Source organism: Tamandua tetradactyla, chromosome 24 (genome assembly GCF_023851605.1).
Source record: "Tamandua tetradactyla isolate mTamTet1 chromosome 24, mTamTet1.pri, whole genome shotgun sequence".
NCBI classification, from domain to species: Eukaryota; Metazoa; Chordata; class Mammalia; order Pilosa; family Myrmecophagidae; genus Tamandua; species Tamandua tetradactyla.
Genome location: NC_135350.1, coordinates 50,287,503 through 50,306,333, shown reverse-complemented (window position 1 = coordinate 50,306,333; position 18,831 = coordinate 50,287,503). Strand labels below are relative to the sequence as shown.

The 18,831-nt window shown below is 38.8% G+C and overlaps 1 protein-coding gene across 2 annotated transcripts in view; it reads left to right on the top strand.

Annotated features, from left to right (window-relative positions):
* FRAS1 (Fraser extracellular matrix complex subunit 1) overlaps positions 1–18,831 on the top strand; it is a 500,829-nt gene that overhangs the window by 244,677 nt on the left and 237,321 nt on the right. For both annotated transcript variants that reach the window (XM_077143064.1, XM_077143062.1), the window contains exon 14: positions 819–953. In XM_077143064.1, coding sequence (XP_076999179.1) covers positions 819–953 — 135 coding nt within the window. The remainder of the gene's footprint in view (positions 1–818; positions 954–18,831) is intronic.

Below are 18,831 nucleotides of genomic sequence, written 5' to 3'. Positions count from 1 at the left end.
GAATTTGGCTTAGTTGAGGTTAAATCATTTTACTATTTATCCCTACCTCTGACTTGTACAATTAATTATCCAATTTAGAGTATATAGGTTCATACCATGCCTGTGATACTTAACCTTTCTCAGTATTCCTAACTATAAAATGGGGTAATACTAGTATTTTCCTCAGAGCAATACTATGAGGATTAAGTAGATTAAAGTGTTTAGACTAGTGTCCAGAATATACTCAGAGCTCAGTAAGGATTAGTGGTTTTTATTATTTTTGTAATTATTCAATTCTTCTCCCTCCTCTCCTGATCCATATTCTTCAGTTTTTTGTTTTTTTGAAAGTTATTTACCTCTCTGTCATAGGGTGTGAAGGAAAAGGAAAAAAGTTTATTTTTGTAAAAAGGTTGAGAGTGAAATTGGGGACTGACAGATAAGAAGTAAAGAACAGAGACTCCTGAGCCGAACTGCCTGATTTCAAATGCACTTTGTAATCAGTAGTAGCTTCATCACTCACTAACCACGTGAAGTTGGGAAAGTCAGTGAACCTCTCTGAGCTTTCTCCTCCTCTGTAAAACTGGCATCCATAATAAAATCTACCTTGTGAGGTTGTGGTGAATATTAAATGCATTCATATCTGTAACACACTCAGAACAGTGCCTGGTATGAAATATGAGCTGTGTATAAGTGATGATGGTTAAAAGTCTTTCTCTGGCTTTCTAGTTCTCTGTGACCTGGGGCCTCAGGAGTGGGCTTCTTATAATCCTCACTGGGGTGGCATCTTTGAGCTAATCAGAGGTTCCCTTTCTCTCTCTCCTAACTTTGTTGGGAATCAGCCTGCCAGCCTCAGTGCTCCACGTGCACCAGTGACCTGGAGTGCTCGTCATGCCAACCTCCCCTGATGCTGAGGCACGGTCAGTGTGCGTCCATCTGCGGGGACGGCTTCTACCAAGATCACCGCACTTGTGCAGGTATTGCCAGCCAGGTTGCAGATGGGCAGGCTGCAGGAATAGTCCCCACTCCATTCACCCCATGTGGTCTGGGCCTCCAGGGCTGTGAGCTACTTTGCAAGTAAGAGAAAAAATTCTGAATGAGTCTCCCCATGGGATAAAAAGAACAGTGGGAGGAGAGAGATGATACACATTGTTTTTATAACCTTACTAGTGCTTCAGTGAAGTGTTTGTAGGATGTGATTTCAAGTCCTACACAAGCTTAGGGGCATTGCAGTGGTATTTAAGTAATGCCATACTTTTGGTTCACATTACCATTATGTTGAAGCTAAATTCATTAGTGTTGAAAATATTCGGTATTTCAGTGAAAGCAAAGGGAAAATGTGTATATATATATATATATAATTTTTAAAATTTATTTTCACCTCAAGAGACAGCGAAACAAGAAAGGGGTACCATAATAAGGAACTTGGACAAATAAAAGTGGGCATATAAATCTACTTACCTTAGGGTATACGTATGTGTGTGTGTGTGTGTGTGTGTGTATATATATATATATATGTTTTATTTATTATCTATCTATCTATCTATCTATCTATCTATTTATGCTTTTATCTAATGAAGTTCTTACTACAATAAAAGTCTCTCAGCATGGGAGGGGACATAATATAATTTAGTTTGTTGTGTATACCTGACCATTATTCAACAATGATTGTAATCATGGATATAAGTGAAAAAGTAAATGTAAAAAACCTTTTTTTTTTCAACAAAGAAATGGGCCAAAGGGGTAGTGTTAAAAATGAAGACAGGACACAGAGACGTAAGTTTCTCTTCTAGTGGAGACAGGGCATCAGATATGCCCAAAACCTACAGGTATATCTGAAAAGGCAGGTGTGGGCTGGAGGGGCAGATCTGGAATGTGGCACCAGGGAGTTTTGGTCACTGCATTCTGCAGCTGAGCAGGAGAAGGGCCAGTGTGTCATGAGATTCGGAGGTGGGAGAGTCTGAGGGTCAGCTAGCATGCCCTCTTTTTCATGCCCATGGTTAGCTTTACAGAAGGAAAAGAGTAAAAGATATAAGTGCATGGTATCAATCAATATGCAGGGTGGGTGAGCTTCCAGGCAATGTGGAGGTTCTCTGTGGATATGGCTGATGCTCATTCCATTCCAAGATATGGTCACAAGCACAGCCCATAGGACTGTGTGAACCTCTAGAAAGGAAGCATTGGTACTATTTATGCCACTGAGCTATCAGGACAGCAGTGCCTGTCCTGTGGCTAGTTTCCCTTTCATTAAACAATATGGAAGACAGAACAACTTCTCCGTGGGGGGGGGGGGGGGGCTCTTTGTAGTCTGTAAAATTATCTTCTTTAGCTCTGTCTCTCAACTACCAACGGTTCCACAAAGTACCTACTATTTGTTGAACAAGTTTCTGATGAACAAATGAATATATGCTGGGTGATGTTTGAAGGGCCAGTGCTTTAACAGAAGTCCCAGCCATAGAAGAGAAAAGAACCCTTAATATTTACTGCTTATCATGTTCTATTTAACTGGTATTTTAAAACAAGCCCAGAATGGGCACATACAAATGTCTTTATGAGTGTTTAATGATTTGGCAATTTAGGTAAGCTGCTGAAATTTCAATTTGATGAAATTATTGAATGTGTTCTTTCCTCCTTTCTTCCATTCCATCAAAGAGACCTACCACTATCACTCTTGTGAAAGTGTTTGCCTTTAAAAGGATATTAATTCTCCCTAGGTTTTACTTCTCCCCACATACCACCTCCACCCCCTGTAATACACACACATACTCTCTCTCTCACACACACACACACCCCTCACCCCACATACATATTGACTTTTTGTTGTCCGTTTTCCTTCACCCCATGCCCAGTGTTTTAATTGGTAATGTTAATGCAGTTCTAGGGCACTTTGAAATGGGTAATGTTTCATTTGATTACTGGTTTACATAGCCGACTGCTTCTACATTCTATCCACATACCCATGCACAAATGCCTCTAGTAGAAAGTCGCCGGGAAAATTTGTTCATGCTTCCTCCGGGGAATTAAACCAATTTGCTTTAGTTCAGCCTGGTTGCATTTTTATGCATAAAATAGGAAGAAAGGAGAAAGAAGAGGAGAGATGAGAAAGGAGGGAGAGGGAAATCTTGAAAACGAAAACTAAACTTGTTATATATTTTTGGACACTGTCTTGACTCTGCAACTGCCCAGATCATCTTTCCAAATAAGGTTTCTCAGCACTGGAATTTTTTGCAGTTTGTGTGCTTACACCGTTTTTGGTGGCTTTTCACAACCGACCTTGGAAGTCAGGCAGGCAGCCAGAGTGCTTTTCCTGTATGTGCAAAACTTTTCAAAAAGATGCTTTCATCTTACAGCAACAGCAGGTTTTTCTGGCTTGATCCTTTTGGGCAGGGTCAGTCACCTTATGATGGGGATGATCTACCACTTCATTGGCCCATCAAAACCAAAAGAAAGTGAACACCTTGCTGAGGACACTCATTACCGGAAATCACCTGATTGATATTTGTGCACACTATATTGGATATAGAGCAGAGTGAAAGGTACAGGGCAGAGCCAAATAGTAAATGCACATGGCTTTTCAACAAAAGAGTAGGCACAGGTAAACCAGAGAGGCATAAGAGAAGATGACCTTTGTCCACCACTGAGTCCTGCCAGAGAATCTCATTCTTGAGGTCCTGACCGTTTTACCCTTTCCCTTGAATTTAATCATATATACATATATACACATGTATGCATGTAAACATATATGTATATATACACACGTGTTATCATTATCATTTTATTTTGCATTATTAAACTAAATATCATTGTACCTGTAGGCCACATTGTGTACCCATATCTGCTCTTGCTTCATTTCCCCTGCCCTCCCCAACTATGGAGTTTGATTCTTTGATCACTTTACTCTAAGGCTCAGCACTACCCATTTCTATACCATCTAAATTGAAGACAAGTGAAAGGTAAGTTGCCTTTTCTCCACAACAGGTAAGGTCAAGGAATACCTACCCTCTTAGCTCCCCAGTTTCACTTTTAGGCTTGGCCCTCAGGCTTCTGTCTTACTCCTTACGCTTCCTTTGCTACCAGCCAGATCTGGCCTAAAATTGCCTGTTGCTTATCCTGTACCTCTCTCTTCTTGACTCCATGAACCTCAGGTTTTAGGACTGGGCTTCTGCTTTGCTTCTTGCCACCATCAGGTATACTGTCTCATTTTGAGACATTAATACTCCATCTCCTAACCACCCTCAGGTGGTCAGGGATAGTACCCTGCTATGGTTTGCCCTGCGCCCCAATCACTCTCCATCACAACCAATGGAAGCACCTCCTGCATCACTGCTGCATACCATTTGCTCCAGACTTATTGAATTCTCTCTACCAGAATAGCAATTCCATTGCTTCTTCTTAGAAACCTGGGACTTAATCTCAATCTGGATCCAGACTGAGTTTGCCATATCCTGAGAATATTCTTCCTCACTTGTCTTGCCCCTCTCTTCAGTCAACCTCTGTTCCATCTAGAGGGACCATTGAACTGTGCACACAAATCCTAGATATAAGAGCTTATAAGAAAAAAAGTTAAAACCAAATTAACACACACCATTCAAGATTAATGTAAAATAAGCAGCCCATAAAACTGTAGTTTTTGAGTTGAGAAAGAGTAGAATTTAGCCCCTTTTTACATGCATATCCATGTTTAGTTTTATTTATTTTAAAATTACATTATTTGCAAAGGCCTGTGGGTGGGGAGGTGTGCACCCTTGGGAGGTGCTACTTTCTTTGTTCAGGCCCCAACTGGGGAGCCAGCATGGCACAATAGGTAGGCACTTAGGCTCTGGAGCCAAACCGACCTGGGTTCCAGTCTTGGCTCTGTCACTAATAAACTGCAGCATATTATTTAACTCTGCTGCCTTATGGGTAAAACAGAGAATAAGTGAATTCACACTTGTCATTTAGGCTGGTGCTTCTTGCTACCTAGTAAGCCCTTCCTACATGTTAAGAGACTTGAATTCCTGCTTTCCAGTGTTCTTCTTCCCAGTTTACTTTCTTCCCACTCTCCCTGTTCATTCTCTTTTAACCAGCGTGCTAGGTTCTGAGGAGCTGGAGATGGATGTGTATGACTCTGTTTTTCCATGTAATGAGCTCACTATCAAGGCAGGGTTATCTATTACTTACAAAGGTGTATAAAATCCAAAAACAAACATCTGTGTAGTTTATTCTGTATCTGAATGCTATGTGGTCTTAGATTTTGAAACTTAAAGAATCAGGCTATTAAACATTTATAGGTCTGTATAGGGTGAGATAATTTTGAATTTCAACTCTATTACTTACTCTTATATGGTCTTGGGCAAGTCATTTAACTTCTTTGAGCCTTGTTTCATCAACTATAACATGGGGATAATATGGGATAATATTTTTTGCTTTAAAGCATTATTGTTAAGGTTAGAAATGATGTTTGAAAAGGGCCACTGTATTATGGCTGGCATATTCCTTTATTTTTCAAACCATGGGGATGAAAAACAACCCACTTGCCTTAAGAAACAAATATTTTTGTGCCATTAATGTCTGATTGAAGATAAAATCTATTTTGTATGTTCATGAAGAGACAAATATGATATAGAGAATAGCTGACTATATTCTTCACAAGCTAAAGTTCCTTTATTTTTTAAATTCCCTTAGATTGAATGATGGGGTATCTTTATTTCTTACTGAGTATATTCAGAGGGAAAGCAGGGAAAGCATATGATAAGAAAACTTGTAAAATTTACATATTGGGTACTGACCTAGTTGAGATTCAAAAGCTGTGGTTTGAGCAGAGGAACTTCTGAAGTTAATGATTTGTTGGACTAGAGCAGCCTGATCATCTGCGGAAATGAAGAGCTGACTTCTTGGAGGTCAGTTCCAAAGCAGTGAACACTTAATGGGACTTGGCTTTCTGTTCCAGCACGTGCTTATTGCAGCCTGGCTCTGGTCTGGGTGGACCTTTTGGCACAGGCACTTATGAAACTGCTCTTCTGCAATCCCTATGAAGACAGGAACCCTCTTTGTTCTGGTGGGATTGGCATTGTCAAACTGGTATTCTCCATGGCTCATTCAGCATATTCCAGAGTGTGAGGATCAGTTCCATTTTCATTGCTAGATACATACTCAGTTTGGGACCCAATGCATTCCTACCACTCTACCTTTATTTATTTTGTTCTGCTCTTTAAAACCTATGCATTTTTTAAGGCCAATCACAAATCCCATCATCAACTCCTTGAAACTTCCCCTGGCATCAACAGCTATATGATCTCTCACTTAATTGCTTATTGTCTTGTAAAGGGGATTTACAACTTTAAGTGATATTCTTGTCTTCTCTTTTTTTCATTCAACAAATATTTGTTGAACATCTTCTATGTTCCACGTCCTGATACACAGGGGTGAACCAGAGAGATAATGTCTCTGAACTTAAGGGACTTACTTCCTCAATAGGAGAAAAGTAATGGTAAATAAGTAAACAAATAAGACAATTTCCAATAGTTGTCACTTTATGAATTTATTGCTATCGGTGATATACCAACAATTTAAAAGATAATATAATAGGAAGTGACAGATACTGATGCAGTGACAAGTCTTATACATCATAATTCTCCACAATGCTAAACATATATAAGACCATCCTGAATACTTTTTGATAGCAAAATGTGCTAAACCATTGCATGGAGGAGAAAGGACAGAAATGTACAGGCATGCTAGACTTTGACTTATAGGTAATCTCTTTTCCATCAGTTTCTGTTATTTATCCCTTATTAGCAATTCCTGGCTAAGTGTGGCCTCAAGGAAATTGCAGAATCTCTATTTTCCCCATTCCTCTTTTTCCCTTTCATTTCTCCTGTCTTTAGAACAGGTAAGTGCCATATCAGTACTGTAAAGGTGACTAAAAAAAATCTGCCATTGAAACTTGGGTGGCGTCCATGGAGTGTTTTATGCCATTCAAAAGGAAGGCCTACAGGATTGACTTCCTAGAATATAAGTTTCTTAAGTAAACTAGACCCAGTAAGACAGCTAACAATGGGACCAAATGCCCTCCCTCTTCAGATACTCATGTAAAGGATAAATGGAGACTAGAAGTAAAAAGTAGCTGTGAGCTCTTTTAGCAGGAACTAGCTGTTTTGTTTGGCATTTGTCTGTACTCCTTATAGTTTCTTGATGTATATGACAAAAGACAAATGACAGAACAAGGGTATTACATGCCAGTAGAGAAAGCCCACCACAAATACAAGGGAGTTTATCTTCCAGACAGAGCCATTCTTCTGACAAATCTGAACCCCAACATATTTCAGCTATGGATTCCAAACTGATGACAAGTCTTCTGGCTTTCTGCCCAGCTTCCAGGGTTCTCAGTTATTTTAGCTACACTGTATGGAGTACATTCTTTCTCTCTCTCCCTCGTTGTCTATTTCAACACTATTCCTGTTCCACTCTCACCTGTTTTTCTATGCTGCCCACAGAGTACATAGCACCTCCCTGTAATCGCTGCCGAGATCTGAGCAGGCTATTCAAGTGCAGCCAGGAAGTCTGGGAACTCTCCCCATCAAAAGCATAGTTTTGCTTGGTGGTCCTCCTTTTCCATCTTCAATTTCTATAGCAAAGTAGGCCCAAAGTATTACTGAAGAAGTCAATAGCCATTTAATTAACAGGGGCTGGGGCAAAATCCTGGGAATCCTGACAGCTGTTGGTTGCCGATGGTCTGATGCATTGATGATTGAGAGACCCATTTGGTTCATCAAGCTAAGCCTAAGTGGTCACTGCAATTGAAAACTTTGGGTTTATATTTTATTTGTTTTGCAAAATTAGGAGTATAGATAGAGGACCAGGAGGGAGGAAACATAACTTATATGAATGCATCAGCTGGTGAGCTGAATCACTGAACAAAGATGATGGGTTTGATTCCTGAAATTTTAAGCAAGCAGATATAAGTTTTGGTAAAAAAAAAAAAGGAGCCAGGCTACAAGATAAATCCAGGAAAAGTGACCGCCTGCCTTCATCCTGTGACTTAAGAATCAATGGAAAGCTAGTTTCCTTGTGAGATATTCCCCCCTGTGTGGACCAGCTAAAGCCTCTTTCAGCTTGGATAATATTCCTTTGGCTCAAGCTTAGTGTCTACAGAAGATGCTGCTGAAATTCAAATATGTTGCCCAAGAACAGTAAATCAGTCAGTTGTATAAAAAATGTGGCTAATAGATTAACTAGCCATTCACCCAGTATGTTTTATAGAGAAAAGAGCTAGTGGCTCTTTTAACTCCTTAGTAATTTTTCCCCCCAATTACCAAACAAATTGCTGTTGATCCCAAAAAATAATTGGATAAAGTCAGTAAAATACAAAGCACAATATAAAATTAGCTAAAATTCCTTACTTATATACTCCCAAATCACACTGTTAGAATTTTAGTGTGTCTTCCTAATTTATGAATATCTCTACGTGTCTATATGTGTCTGTATACACAGACATGCTTACACATATGTTTATCCTTCAAAATTGAAACCATACTTTATATACAATTTTATTGCCTGCTTTCCCCATATTATTAATTGTCCTTCTACAACATTTTTAAAACTGCTGGATGATTTTCCATGCCATAATTCATGTAGCCAATCCTCTGTTGTTTGACATTCATTCCTAATTTTTCCATTATTGTAACTAACCATGATGTAAACATTTTCACAGAAATTGTGGTAAATATATTTGATTAGGATAAATTCTTAGACATTTGATTATTCGGTCCCAGTGTTAAATGGATGCTTTGAAGCTTTTCAGCACATAATATATTATTCTATTTTTAAGAAGTATTAATTTGCATTCCTACCAGAAATGTACGGCCCTTGCTAATACTATTATGATTCTTCTGAAGTTTGTTAATTTGATTTATGTAAAATGGAATCTTGTTTATTTTTTTCCTTTCACTTATTTTTTTGAACTCATATGTAGAGAGTTCAGTTACTATACTTGGACCATTTTCATCATTGGCCTGGGCCAGATTATTCACTTGCCTGTCCATCTATATCTATCTATCTGTCTGTCTATCTATCTATCCATCTGTGTTAGTTAGATTCAGTTGTCAACTTGGCCAGGTGAGCATGCCTAGTCTTGTTGCTGCGGACATAAGCCAGCAGTACGTGAACCTCATCTGTTGCCAATTACATCTCCAGTCAGCTAGGAGGCGTGTCTGCTGCAATGAGTGATGGTTGACTTAATTGGCTGGTGCTTAAATGAGAGATTGCAACGTAGCACTGCTAAGCAGCTCGACATTTCTCATCTCAGCACTAGCAGCTCAGCCCAGGCCTTTGGAGATGCAGAAAGAAGTCACCCCGGGGAAAGTTCTTGGAACCCAGGGGCCTGGAGAGAAGACCAGCAGAGACCATCTTGTGCCTTCCACGTAAGAAAGAACCTCGGTGGAAAGTTAGCTGCCTTTCCTCTGAAGAACCAACAAAATAAATCCCCTTTTATTAAAAGCCAATCCGTCTCTGGTGTGTTGCATTCCGGCAGCTAGCAAACTAGAACACCATCTATCTATCTATCTCTATCTATCCATCATCTGTCATCTCTCTTTCCCTTTTGTTTCCATATCCTATGCCACTCCTTTTCTCCCCAGCTCCAGCTCCTGGCTTAAGTAACTTTTTTTTTTTTGGCATGGGCAGGCTCTGGGAATCAAACCTGGGTTTCTGGCATTTAAGTAGCTATTACAATGCAATTTAGTGTATATTCCTTCTATGTGTCTGCTCTTATTTTTTTATATCATGTATTTTAAATATTCATAAATATTGCTGGGTGGATATTTCATTCTTCTTACATTTTTCCTTACTAAGCACTGTTTTTAAGATGTGAATGTTGCTATGTATACATTTAACCTATCAGTCTAGCTGCTGCATTCTTGTTTAATTTGCATATATCTGACTATTTATGAGGCTGACTTTTTCTCACATTTGTATCTTTCCTTTATGAACCTCCTAAAATGCGTATGGGTTTTCAGAATATCTGCTGAACCAGTGTTCTCGTTTCACTGCGTAGAGTTTTCAGTTGACTGAGGGATGCGGCCTAAGGGCAGAAACCCAGGCTGGTAAGAGGCAAAAGAAGATTAGAGTAAAAGGATAAAAAAAATGGAGATTGCTCAGATGAACTTCTCCTTACAGAAGCAGCCTTGGCCTCATCTGGAGCTGTGATTAGGAGTGGCAGTGGTCTGCCAGAACTTCACCAAGCCAATTTCAATCACTTTCTGAAGAGCTCTTGTTGTTCTGTAGAGATTGCAAAGAAATAGCTTGAGAATAAGAGGCCTTTGGTAAAGGCTGAGGCCAGTTGCTGCTGCTGCCTGTTGGTATAATCCCTGTGGGCTGAATTACTTCTTATGACTCCCTTTCTAATTGAATCTCCCTTCCCACAATCATTTCCTTTCTTTCCTCTTCTGTTTTTTCTTGTACCTTGATTTGCTCCTTTTATAATTAATTTGCTTTGGATTCCTGTTGCAACAAGATTTGCTAGATTTCCCAGAGTCTGCCACACACATGAGTACATGCAACATCTTCTGCTTTGCTAATATATCTTCTCATCATAGCCTCATGAATTAGCTACAACAAATGTTTTTATTCCCACATTACAGAATATAAAATCAAGGAACAGTGAAATTGAATTTAAAATCGAAATGGTTTCATTAACAAGAGCTTCTTACTCGAGATTTACTGACTGTCGCCTCATCATACTTTAAAACTTGACAATGACTTAATAGTAACTTATGAAATGTGATTGAAAGCTGGCAATTGCCAGAAAATAGGTAAGAAACAAAATGAAGGGATTTGACAAATGTATAGTCCAACTGCTGGTGCCTAAAGTTTAGATTGTTTCTGGATAGTTGCAAGTGAAAACTTCTTGACAGCAATTCTGAACTGAAGACTCACTGGTGAATTTAAAGAGGACCTACCAGTCAATGTGCTAATTCCCTGGTGATGGTAGAGAAACTTACCCCAAAGCCTCTTCTCTTTTCCTGATGGGATGATTTGAATTGAAGGCTGAGCCCACAAATATCTGTAGCCACAGCCTGGAATATGGACAGCTTTCATGTAAAATAAGAAGTTGCCTGCATGAAATCCTTTTAATGTTTCCCTGAAGCAGCGCTTCACTTCATTCTTAGAGAAGCACAGGTTAGAAAAACTTTAAACTGGTTTTTTATTGCTAAATCATCAAGTACAAAAAGAAGCTTCTTGTTTTTGGGTTAGAGATTCACACAGAGTTGCTAACAGAAAAGTAATTCATTCCTTTTCATTTTTGAAATGACTTGCTTGGCAAGCCAATACATGTCTTGCTGTGCTCCAGAAAAGTCAGGGACCTTTCCAAATAAATTCTCTATTGCATGTGAGATAAGAAGGTGGTTTTCCCTTACTCCCTCTCTTTTTAAATTTGTTGCCACGTTCTTCACCATATAAAACTCAAACCCTCAGTGATCTGAAATATGTCATTAAGAAAAATTTTGGCGAAAAATCTGGGAGTGACCTTTTATTTTTCATAATAACCTAAATGTACTAAAAGCCTCATGTAAAATAAGCCTGCAAGAAGAGATAATCTGCGGTAGCATATGTTCAGTGTTAGAAATTAGAAATCAACTGCAAAACACAGTAGGAGTATATCATTATATGAAATGACAGCTCAGCATAGTTCCATTTTGAAATAGAAATCTCTTCTGCTGTCATGCCTTAACATGGAACACGTCTTTTGTCTAATACAGAAAAAAAAAGACCAGCATCACATTTGGTACTCTGTATAAACATAGCACAAGTATTCATCATCATAAGCAGATCTGGGCTCCAGAATTTATTGAGTCCATTTTACAGGCTCAAGTTTATAGGTATCTTAATACTATGACCTCATGTCTAGATGTTTCATGTAGAAGGTACCTGGTGGATGAATTATCCATAATCGATTTTAAAATCCGCTATACATTCATTCAAAATGCATTTAATGAGTATTGACTCTGTACCATACCAGGCTGGGCACCAGGGATTTCAGACAACTAAAGCATGGTCCTTCTCCTAGAGGGTATTACAATCCATAGAGGGAGTAGATTTGTTAGCAAATAATTAGTACAGTAGGGTAAATACCATAAAAAAGGAATGTACAAAATGCTGCAAGTACATAGAGAAAGGAATAACTGACATTGTTTGACCAAGTTCAGCAAAGCTTTACAGAAGTAGTGAAACTTAGAGGGCATCTGAATTATAACCAGGATTACAGGTTCTGAAGAAGAGACCAGAAGTGTTGCCAGCTGAGCGAATCCTGTGTGCAGCATCCAGAACCTATTCACCAGCATAGGGTACCCTGCTCCACAGAGTTGATGTGCATGGGAGAAGCGGTGGAAGGCAGGGAAGGTTAAGTGGGGCTCAGCTCATGAAGGACCTGAGTGCCATCCCTAAGTCTATACCTCAGTCCTGCCCTTCCTTTTGTCCCTGTTCTGATTGACAACAACAGGGTTAATATGAAAAATATTTAACAAGCAGACTTGAACAGATTCAGATCATTCAGAAGGAGAGGGAACTAGATTCCTCTCCAGGGCGAGACTTTTTTGTTGCTAGATCATGGTGAGGGCCAGAGTTCTCAGAAATGGAGGCAAAATATAAGGGAAGGCACTTAGGGCAACTACCATTTATCAATGGGTTTGGAAATATTTTACTATTTTATTATTTGAACAACTCGATACAACTGAGTTGTACTACCATCCAGGCAGTCATTCAGTAGGATAACTAAGTAGTCATGCTTTGAATTCTTCTCTGCACTCTCTGAAGAAAGATGATTTCCTCTTCTAAAGATGCCTTATGTTAATCACCCTCTCCTCCCCCATTGCCAGAATGAATTCTCTAAAAAGTAAAATGGATCATTCCACTGCCCTGACTAAAACTCTTCAATGAAATGAAGTCCAGAGTTCTTACTCTGGCCCTATAAAACTTGCATGATCTGGTCCCTGTTGTCTTTTTAGCTGCATTTTCCATCATTCTCTGGGGCACTTACTCCCTGATGCAGTTTACACAGTGCCATTAGTGCCTTCAAGGGAGGGAGTGTTTTAAATGTTCCCTGTAACAGACCTCAGATAACAGGGCTACCTGTGGCTAGGTGGGAAGTTCCCACAGGCTAACAAAGCAACTTGTAGGTAGTAGGTGCTTCCATTGAATGTTGATTGACAGATCAGCCTGGTGTACCTTCTTAAAAATGAGATTTGGATTGCTTTGTTTTTTAAGTAAGGGCTTTGGATCAACTCCAAATTCAGTGAGGGAGAGGCATGAACAGTGATAGATACCTCAGATGATGATCAGTCAGTAATCAAAGAAAAGTTGAATAAATGAGTGACAGACAAATTTCATGGTATTAAAGGTAGAGTTTGTTACTTGGATCTTTGCATCCACATATTTAGTTATAATACATGTCACAGGCTTTTTGAAATATGAACAGTATTCTCAGGTAATACTAATAAAATATAAATAAGTTAAATATAAATGAAATCAATCAAGAGATGTTTGTAGAGTACCCACTGTGTATGATTAACAAAATGGAAATGGGCTCTGCCTTCAAGAAGCTCATGTTCTAGTGAGGGGAATGGACATTAAATGAGTAAACTTTTCTTAATCTCCACTTGCAACCCCACTAGTCCAAGCCATCATCAACTCTTACCAAGACCACAGCAGTAGACTCCAAATTGGTCCCCTTGCTTACATGCACACCTTTGAACCCTCTATACAGGGCAGTCAGGCAGATCTTTAGAAGTCTAAATCAGATCTTGTATCTAGCCTGCTTAAGCCCATTCATGACTTCATACTGCAATTAGGGTAAAATCCTAACTCCTTTGTATGGTCTCCAAGGTCTACCTCTCCAGCGATGAATCACACCACTGTCCCCTACTGTGCTTCTTCTGACTTAGGCCACAAGGCTGCCTTCTGTTTCTTGAATATCTGCTTTCCTTCCTTTCTCAAGTTTTTTGCTTGTGCTGTTTTCTCCCTTTCTAAATGAACTGGCTTCTCATCCTTTAGAGCTATCTGACTTTGGTCTCCATATTCCTACCACTATTATTCTTTATCACAGAACACTTCCTAGCATGTAACATAATCAATAATTATCTCTAAATTCATTGGGGAAAAAAATCTGAAATTAAGGCTTTCTTGTTTGATTTAGAATTGGAAAGGGGATTGGAACTTGAGATTTGTAATGCAGGTGTCCTTATGCCTCGTTAGGGAGGGATTATCAAGGCAGAAGAACAGTTAAATTGCTAAGTTAATGACTGCCAGATAATTTGCAAGCAGCAAAGGTATCCTTTCTCCCAATTTTGATCAGAATTAATACTGCTGTAAAATAGACTGTGCTCTGTCGTGAAGCACACATTTTAAAAATGACAATGCATTAACAAAAGCATGGGTGGGGGAACTTCCAGGAAAGGTGTAGGGAACTCCATGACTCACTACTCCTCCACAACAACTAGTAGAGAGGCAGGAACTGTCTGAAACAACTGCTCTTTGGCTTTGGAGCTCAGAAGAACACTGTACATCATCCAGAGAAGAGCAGTATGAAAAGGCTGAGAAACTGCAGTAAAGAACTGTGAGTGGCTTACTCCGTAGTGGCTACTAGCACCCATCATCCCTCTTGAGGTGGGCCACCTCAAAGTCTGGATTCTCGCTTACTGCTGTGGATGGTGAAAGATGTGGAAGTCCTTTTCCACAAGAACAGGGCTAGGAGCACAGCTGAGCACTGATCATGGCTTTTGATTGATGAATTCAGATTATCAGGTCCCAGCTCTATGCTGCTATTTCAGCCCGCCATTGGATAAGGATGGCAGCAGCTATTGTTCCAGTGCTGCCACTGACAGGGGTATAGGTGGTGAAGGTTTATAGGCACAATGCCTCCCTATGGCTGCAGAAAATAGTTTGTTAAAGAGTGCAATCTGGTGGGCTGTCCAGGAAAGCACAGCTTTGGGGAGTTATTGAAAAGGCTTTTAGTGTCTTTCCTGACCCTTTCCTAGGCTCTTTGAAGTTTGTCTGTTCCTCCTTATGAGACTCTATCATGACTGTAAAAGAAATAGAAGCCCTTAACAGACAATTTACAAGTAAAGAGATTGAATTAGTCATCAAAAACCTCCCAACAAAGAGTAGCCCAGGACCAGATGGCTTCACAGGTGAATTCTATCAATAATTCCAAGAATTAATACCAATCCTGCTCAAAATCTTCCATTTGTATACAGAAATGCAAAAGCCAATTATCAAATTTATTTGGAATGGGAAGGGACACTGAATAACCAAAAACATCTTGAAAAAGAAGATCAAAGTTTGAGGACTCACACTTCCTGACTATAAAACATATTACAGGGGTGCATGGGTAGTTCAGTGGTTAGAATGCCCACATTCCATGTGGGAGACCCAGCTTTGATTCCCGGACCATGCACCCCCCCCACCAAAAAAAAAAACAAACATTGCAAAGTGACAGTAGTCAAAAGATCATATTACTGGCAAAGGCATAGATACATTTATCAATGGAATAAAATTGAGGTTCAGAAATAGACCCTCACATCTATGGCCAGTTGATATTCGCCAAGGCTTCCAAATCCACTCATCTGGGACAGAAGAGTTTCATCAACAAATGGTGCTGGGAGAACTGGATATCCATATGCAAAAGAATTATAGAAGACCTCTAGCTCACACGTTATACAAAAATTAACTTAAAATGATTCAAAGACTTAAATTTAAGAAGGACACCATAATGCTCCTAGAAGAAAATATAGGGAAATATCTTCAAGATCTTGTGGTAGGCAATGATTTCTTAGAATTTACAACCAAAGCATAAATAATGAAAGAAAAATAGATAAATATTTTATCTATTAGAAAAGGACCTTCTCAAAATTAAAAAAAACTTGTACTTTCATAAGACTTTGTCAAGAAAGTGAAAAGGCAACTGTGCTGGTTTGAAAGTATTATGTACTCCAGAAAAGCCATGTTTTAACCCTGATCCAATCTTGTGGAGGCAGCTGTGTCTTAATCCTGATTCAATACGGTAGGTTGGAATATTTTGACGTGATTGTCTTCATGAAGAGATGACACACCCAATTGTGGTTGTGACCTTTGGATTAGATGGAGATGTATCTCCACCCATTCAAGGTGGGTCTTGATTAGACCTTTAAAAGAGGAAACATTTTGGAGAGAGTTCTGAAATGACAGAGCTGACAAAAACTTCAGAGCTGACACAGATGCTGACATTTGGAGAACAGAGACACAGACATTTGGCAGTGTTTGGAGCCCAGCAGACATCACCATGAGATGTTAAGCCAAATCCTGGAGAGAGCCAAGGGAAGCCAAGAGATGAAAGTCAGCCCTGGAGAAGCAAAGTGAGCAACCACCATAGGAATAGAGGCTGAAAGCAGTGGATCCCAGGAGCAAGGGACCAGCAGAGACCAGCCATGTGACTACCTAGCCAAGAGGTGTTCCTGACCCACTGGCCTTCCTTGGATTGAGGTATCTTTCCCTGGAGCCCTTAGTTTGGACATTTTTTAGGCTTAAAACTGTAAACTTGTAACTTATTAAATTTCCCTTTTTAAAAGCCGGTCCAGTACTGGCATACTGCATTCTAGCAGCTTAAAACTAATACAGCAATCTACCCAATTGGAGAAAATATCTGGAATTCACATAACAGATAAGGGTTTAATATCTAGAATATCAAGGAAATCCTACAACTCAACAATAAAAAGTCAAACACCCAATTTAAAAATGGGCAAAAGACTTGAATAGGTATTTTTTCAAAGAGGAAATACAAATGGCTAAAAAGCACATGAAAAGATGCTCAATATCACTAGCTATTAGGAAAATGCGAATCAAAATCCCAATGACATATCATTACACACCTACTAGAATGGCCACTATTAAAAATCAGAAAACTATAAATTTTGAAGAGCATGTGGAAAAAGAGGAACATTCATTCACTGCTTGTGGGAATGTAAAATGATACAGCCACTGTGGAAGACAGTTTGGTGATTCCTTCAGATGTTAGATATAGAATTGTCATATGATCTGCACGCTCACTACTAGGTATATACCTAGAAGAACTGAATGAAAGCAAGGATGTAAAAAAAAGCATTTGCACATGAATGTTCATGGTGCCATTATTCACAAATACCAAGATACAGAAGCAATCCAAGTGTCCACCAACTGATGAACAGATAAACAAAATGTAGTGTGTACATACAATGTAATATTATTCAACTATAAAAAGGAATGAAATCCTGATACTTACAACAACATGGATGAACCTTGAGCACATTATTTTGAGTGAAATAAGCCTGGTACAAAAGGACACATATTATATAATCTAATTGATATAAATTAATTATAGCAAGGAAACTTGGAGAGTTAGAATCTAGAATATAGGTCCCAGGGTATAGTATGAGGTTTGAGAATGGGGAGCAGATGCTTAATTTGTACAGGGTTTCTATTTAGTTTGAATGTGAACATTTGGATAGTGGTGATAGTAGCACACTATTGTGAATTTAATTAACAACATTTAATTATGTTTATGAATGTAGTTGGAAAGGGAAGTTTTAGGTCATATATGTTACTAGAGGGCAGATTAGAAGCTCAAACATGGGATTGTATAACACAGTGTACCCTGTTGTAGACGATTGTCTGTGATTAATATCTCTCATGAATTATAACAAATGTACAACACTGTTGTAAGGTGTTAATAATAGGGAGGTATATGGTAAAAATATAACTAATGTAAACTATGGTCGATAGTCAACTGTAATATTCTAATATTCTTTCATGAATTATAAAAAAGTTACCAAACTAATGTAAAGTTTCAGCAACAGGGGATGTATGGGAATGTTGTATTTTTTACGTGACCTTTCTGTAAACCTACAACTTCTGTAATTAAAAGAAAATAACAATAATTAAAAAAAAACATTATGCTAAGTGAAATAAACCAGACACAAAGTACTACATATTGTATGATTCCATGTATATAACATGTAAAATAGTTAAATTTATAAACACGGAATTAGATTAGTAGTTATCTAGGTCTGGGAAAGGACAGGGAAATTGAGGTGACTGCTGTTATGAGATTTTCTTTTCAGAGTGATGAAAATGTTCTAAAATTGTGGTGATGAAGGCACATATCTATGATTATCCTAAACGCTATTTTTGTAGACTTTGTATGGATTTTATGGTATGTGAATAATCTCCATAAAGCTGCTAAAAAATAACCCTAATCAGGGCTGGCAACGGTGGCTCAGTGGCAGAATTCTCGCCTGCTGTGCTAGAGACCCAGGTTCGATTCCTGGTGCCTGCCCATGCAAAACAAACAAACAAACAAAAAAGCTTAACCATAACCATAACTCTATTGTTACTTAACCATAAAACTAAACTGAATCCTAACCCTAAACCCTAAACCCAGCACGAACTGTACCTTAACACGAAATATTAAGCTGAATTCTAAACAAAGCTTCACCCTCACTTTTATTCTAAGCCTAATACTAACCCCACCTGGTTAACCCTAACAGTAACCCTATGCTTAACCCCAAGACTAAACCCTGACCTCAGCTGTACCCCTACCCTGTTCCTACCCTTAATAATAAACCAACCCTAACACCATCATGCCATTCCTACCAGAACACTAATCGTAACTATGCTACGATTAGCCCTTAACACCGATTGTAACTGTAACATTAACCCTAAACACTGACCTTTACTTTAATCCTAACACTACATTTGTCCTTGAATATCAGCTGTGTTCATATTCCAAAATATATGCATCGATATGAGCGAAACAAGTGTCATAAGTTTCCAAAAATGTCATGGATATTTGACAGCTGTCTAACAGAA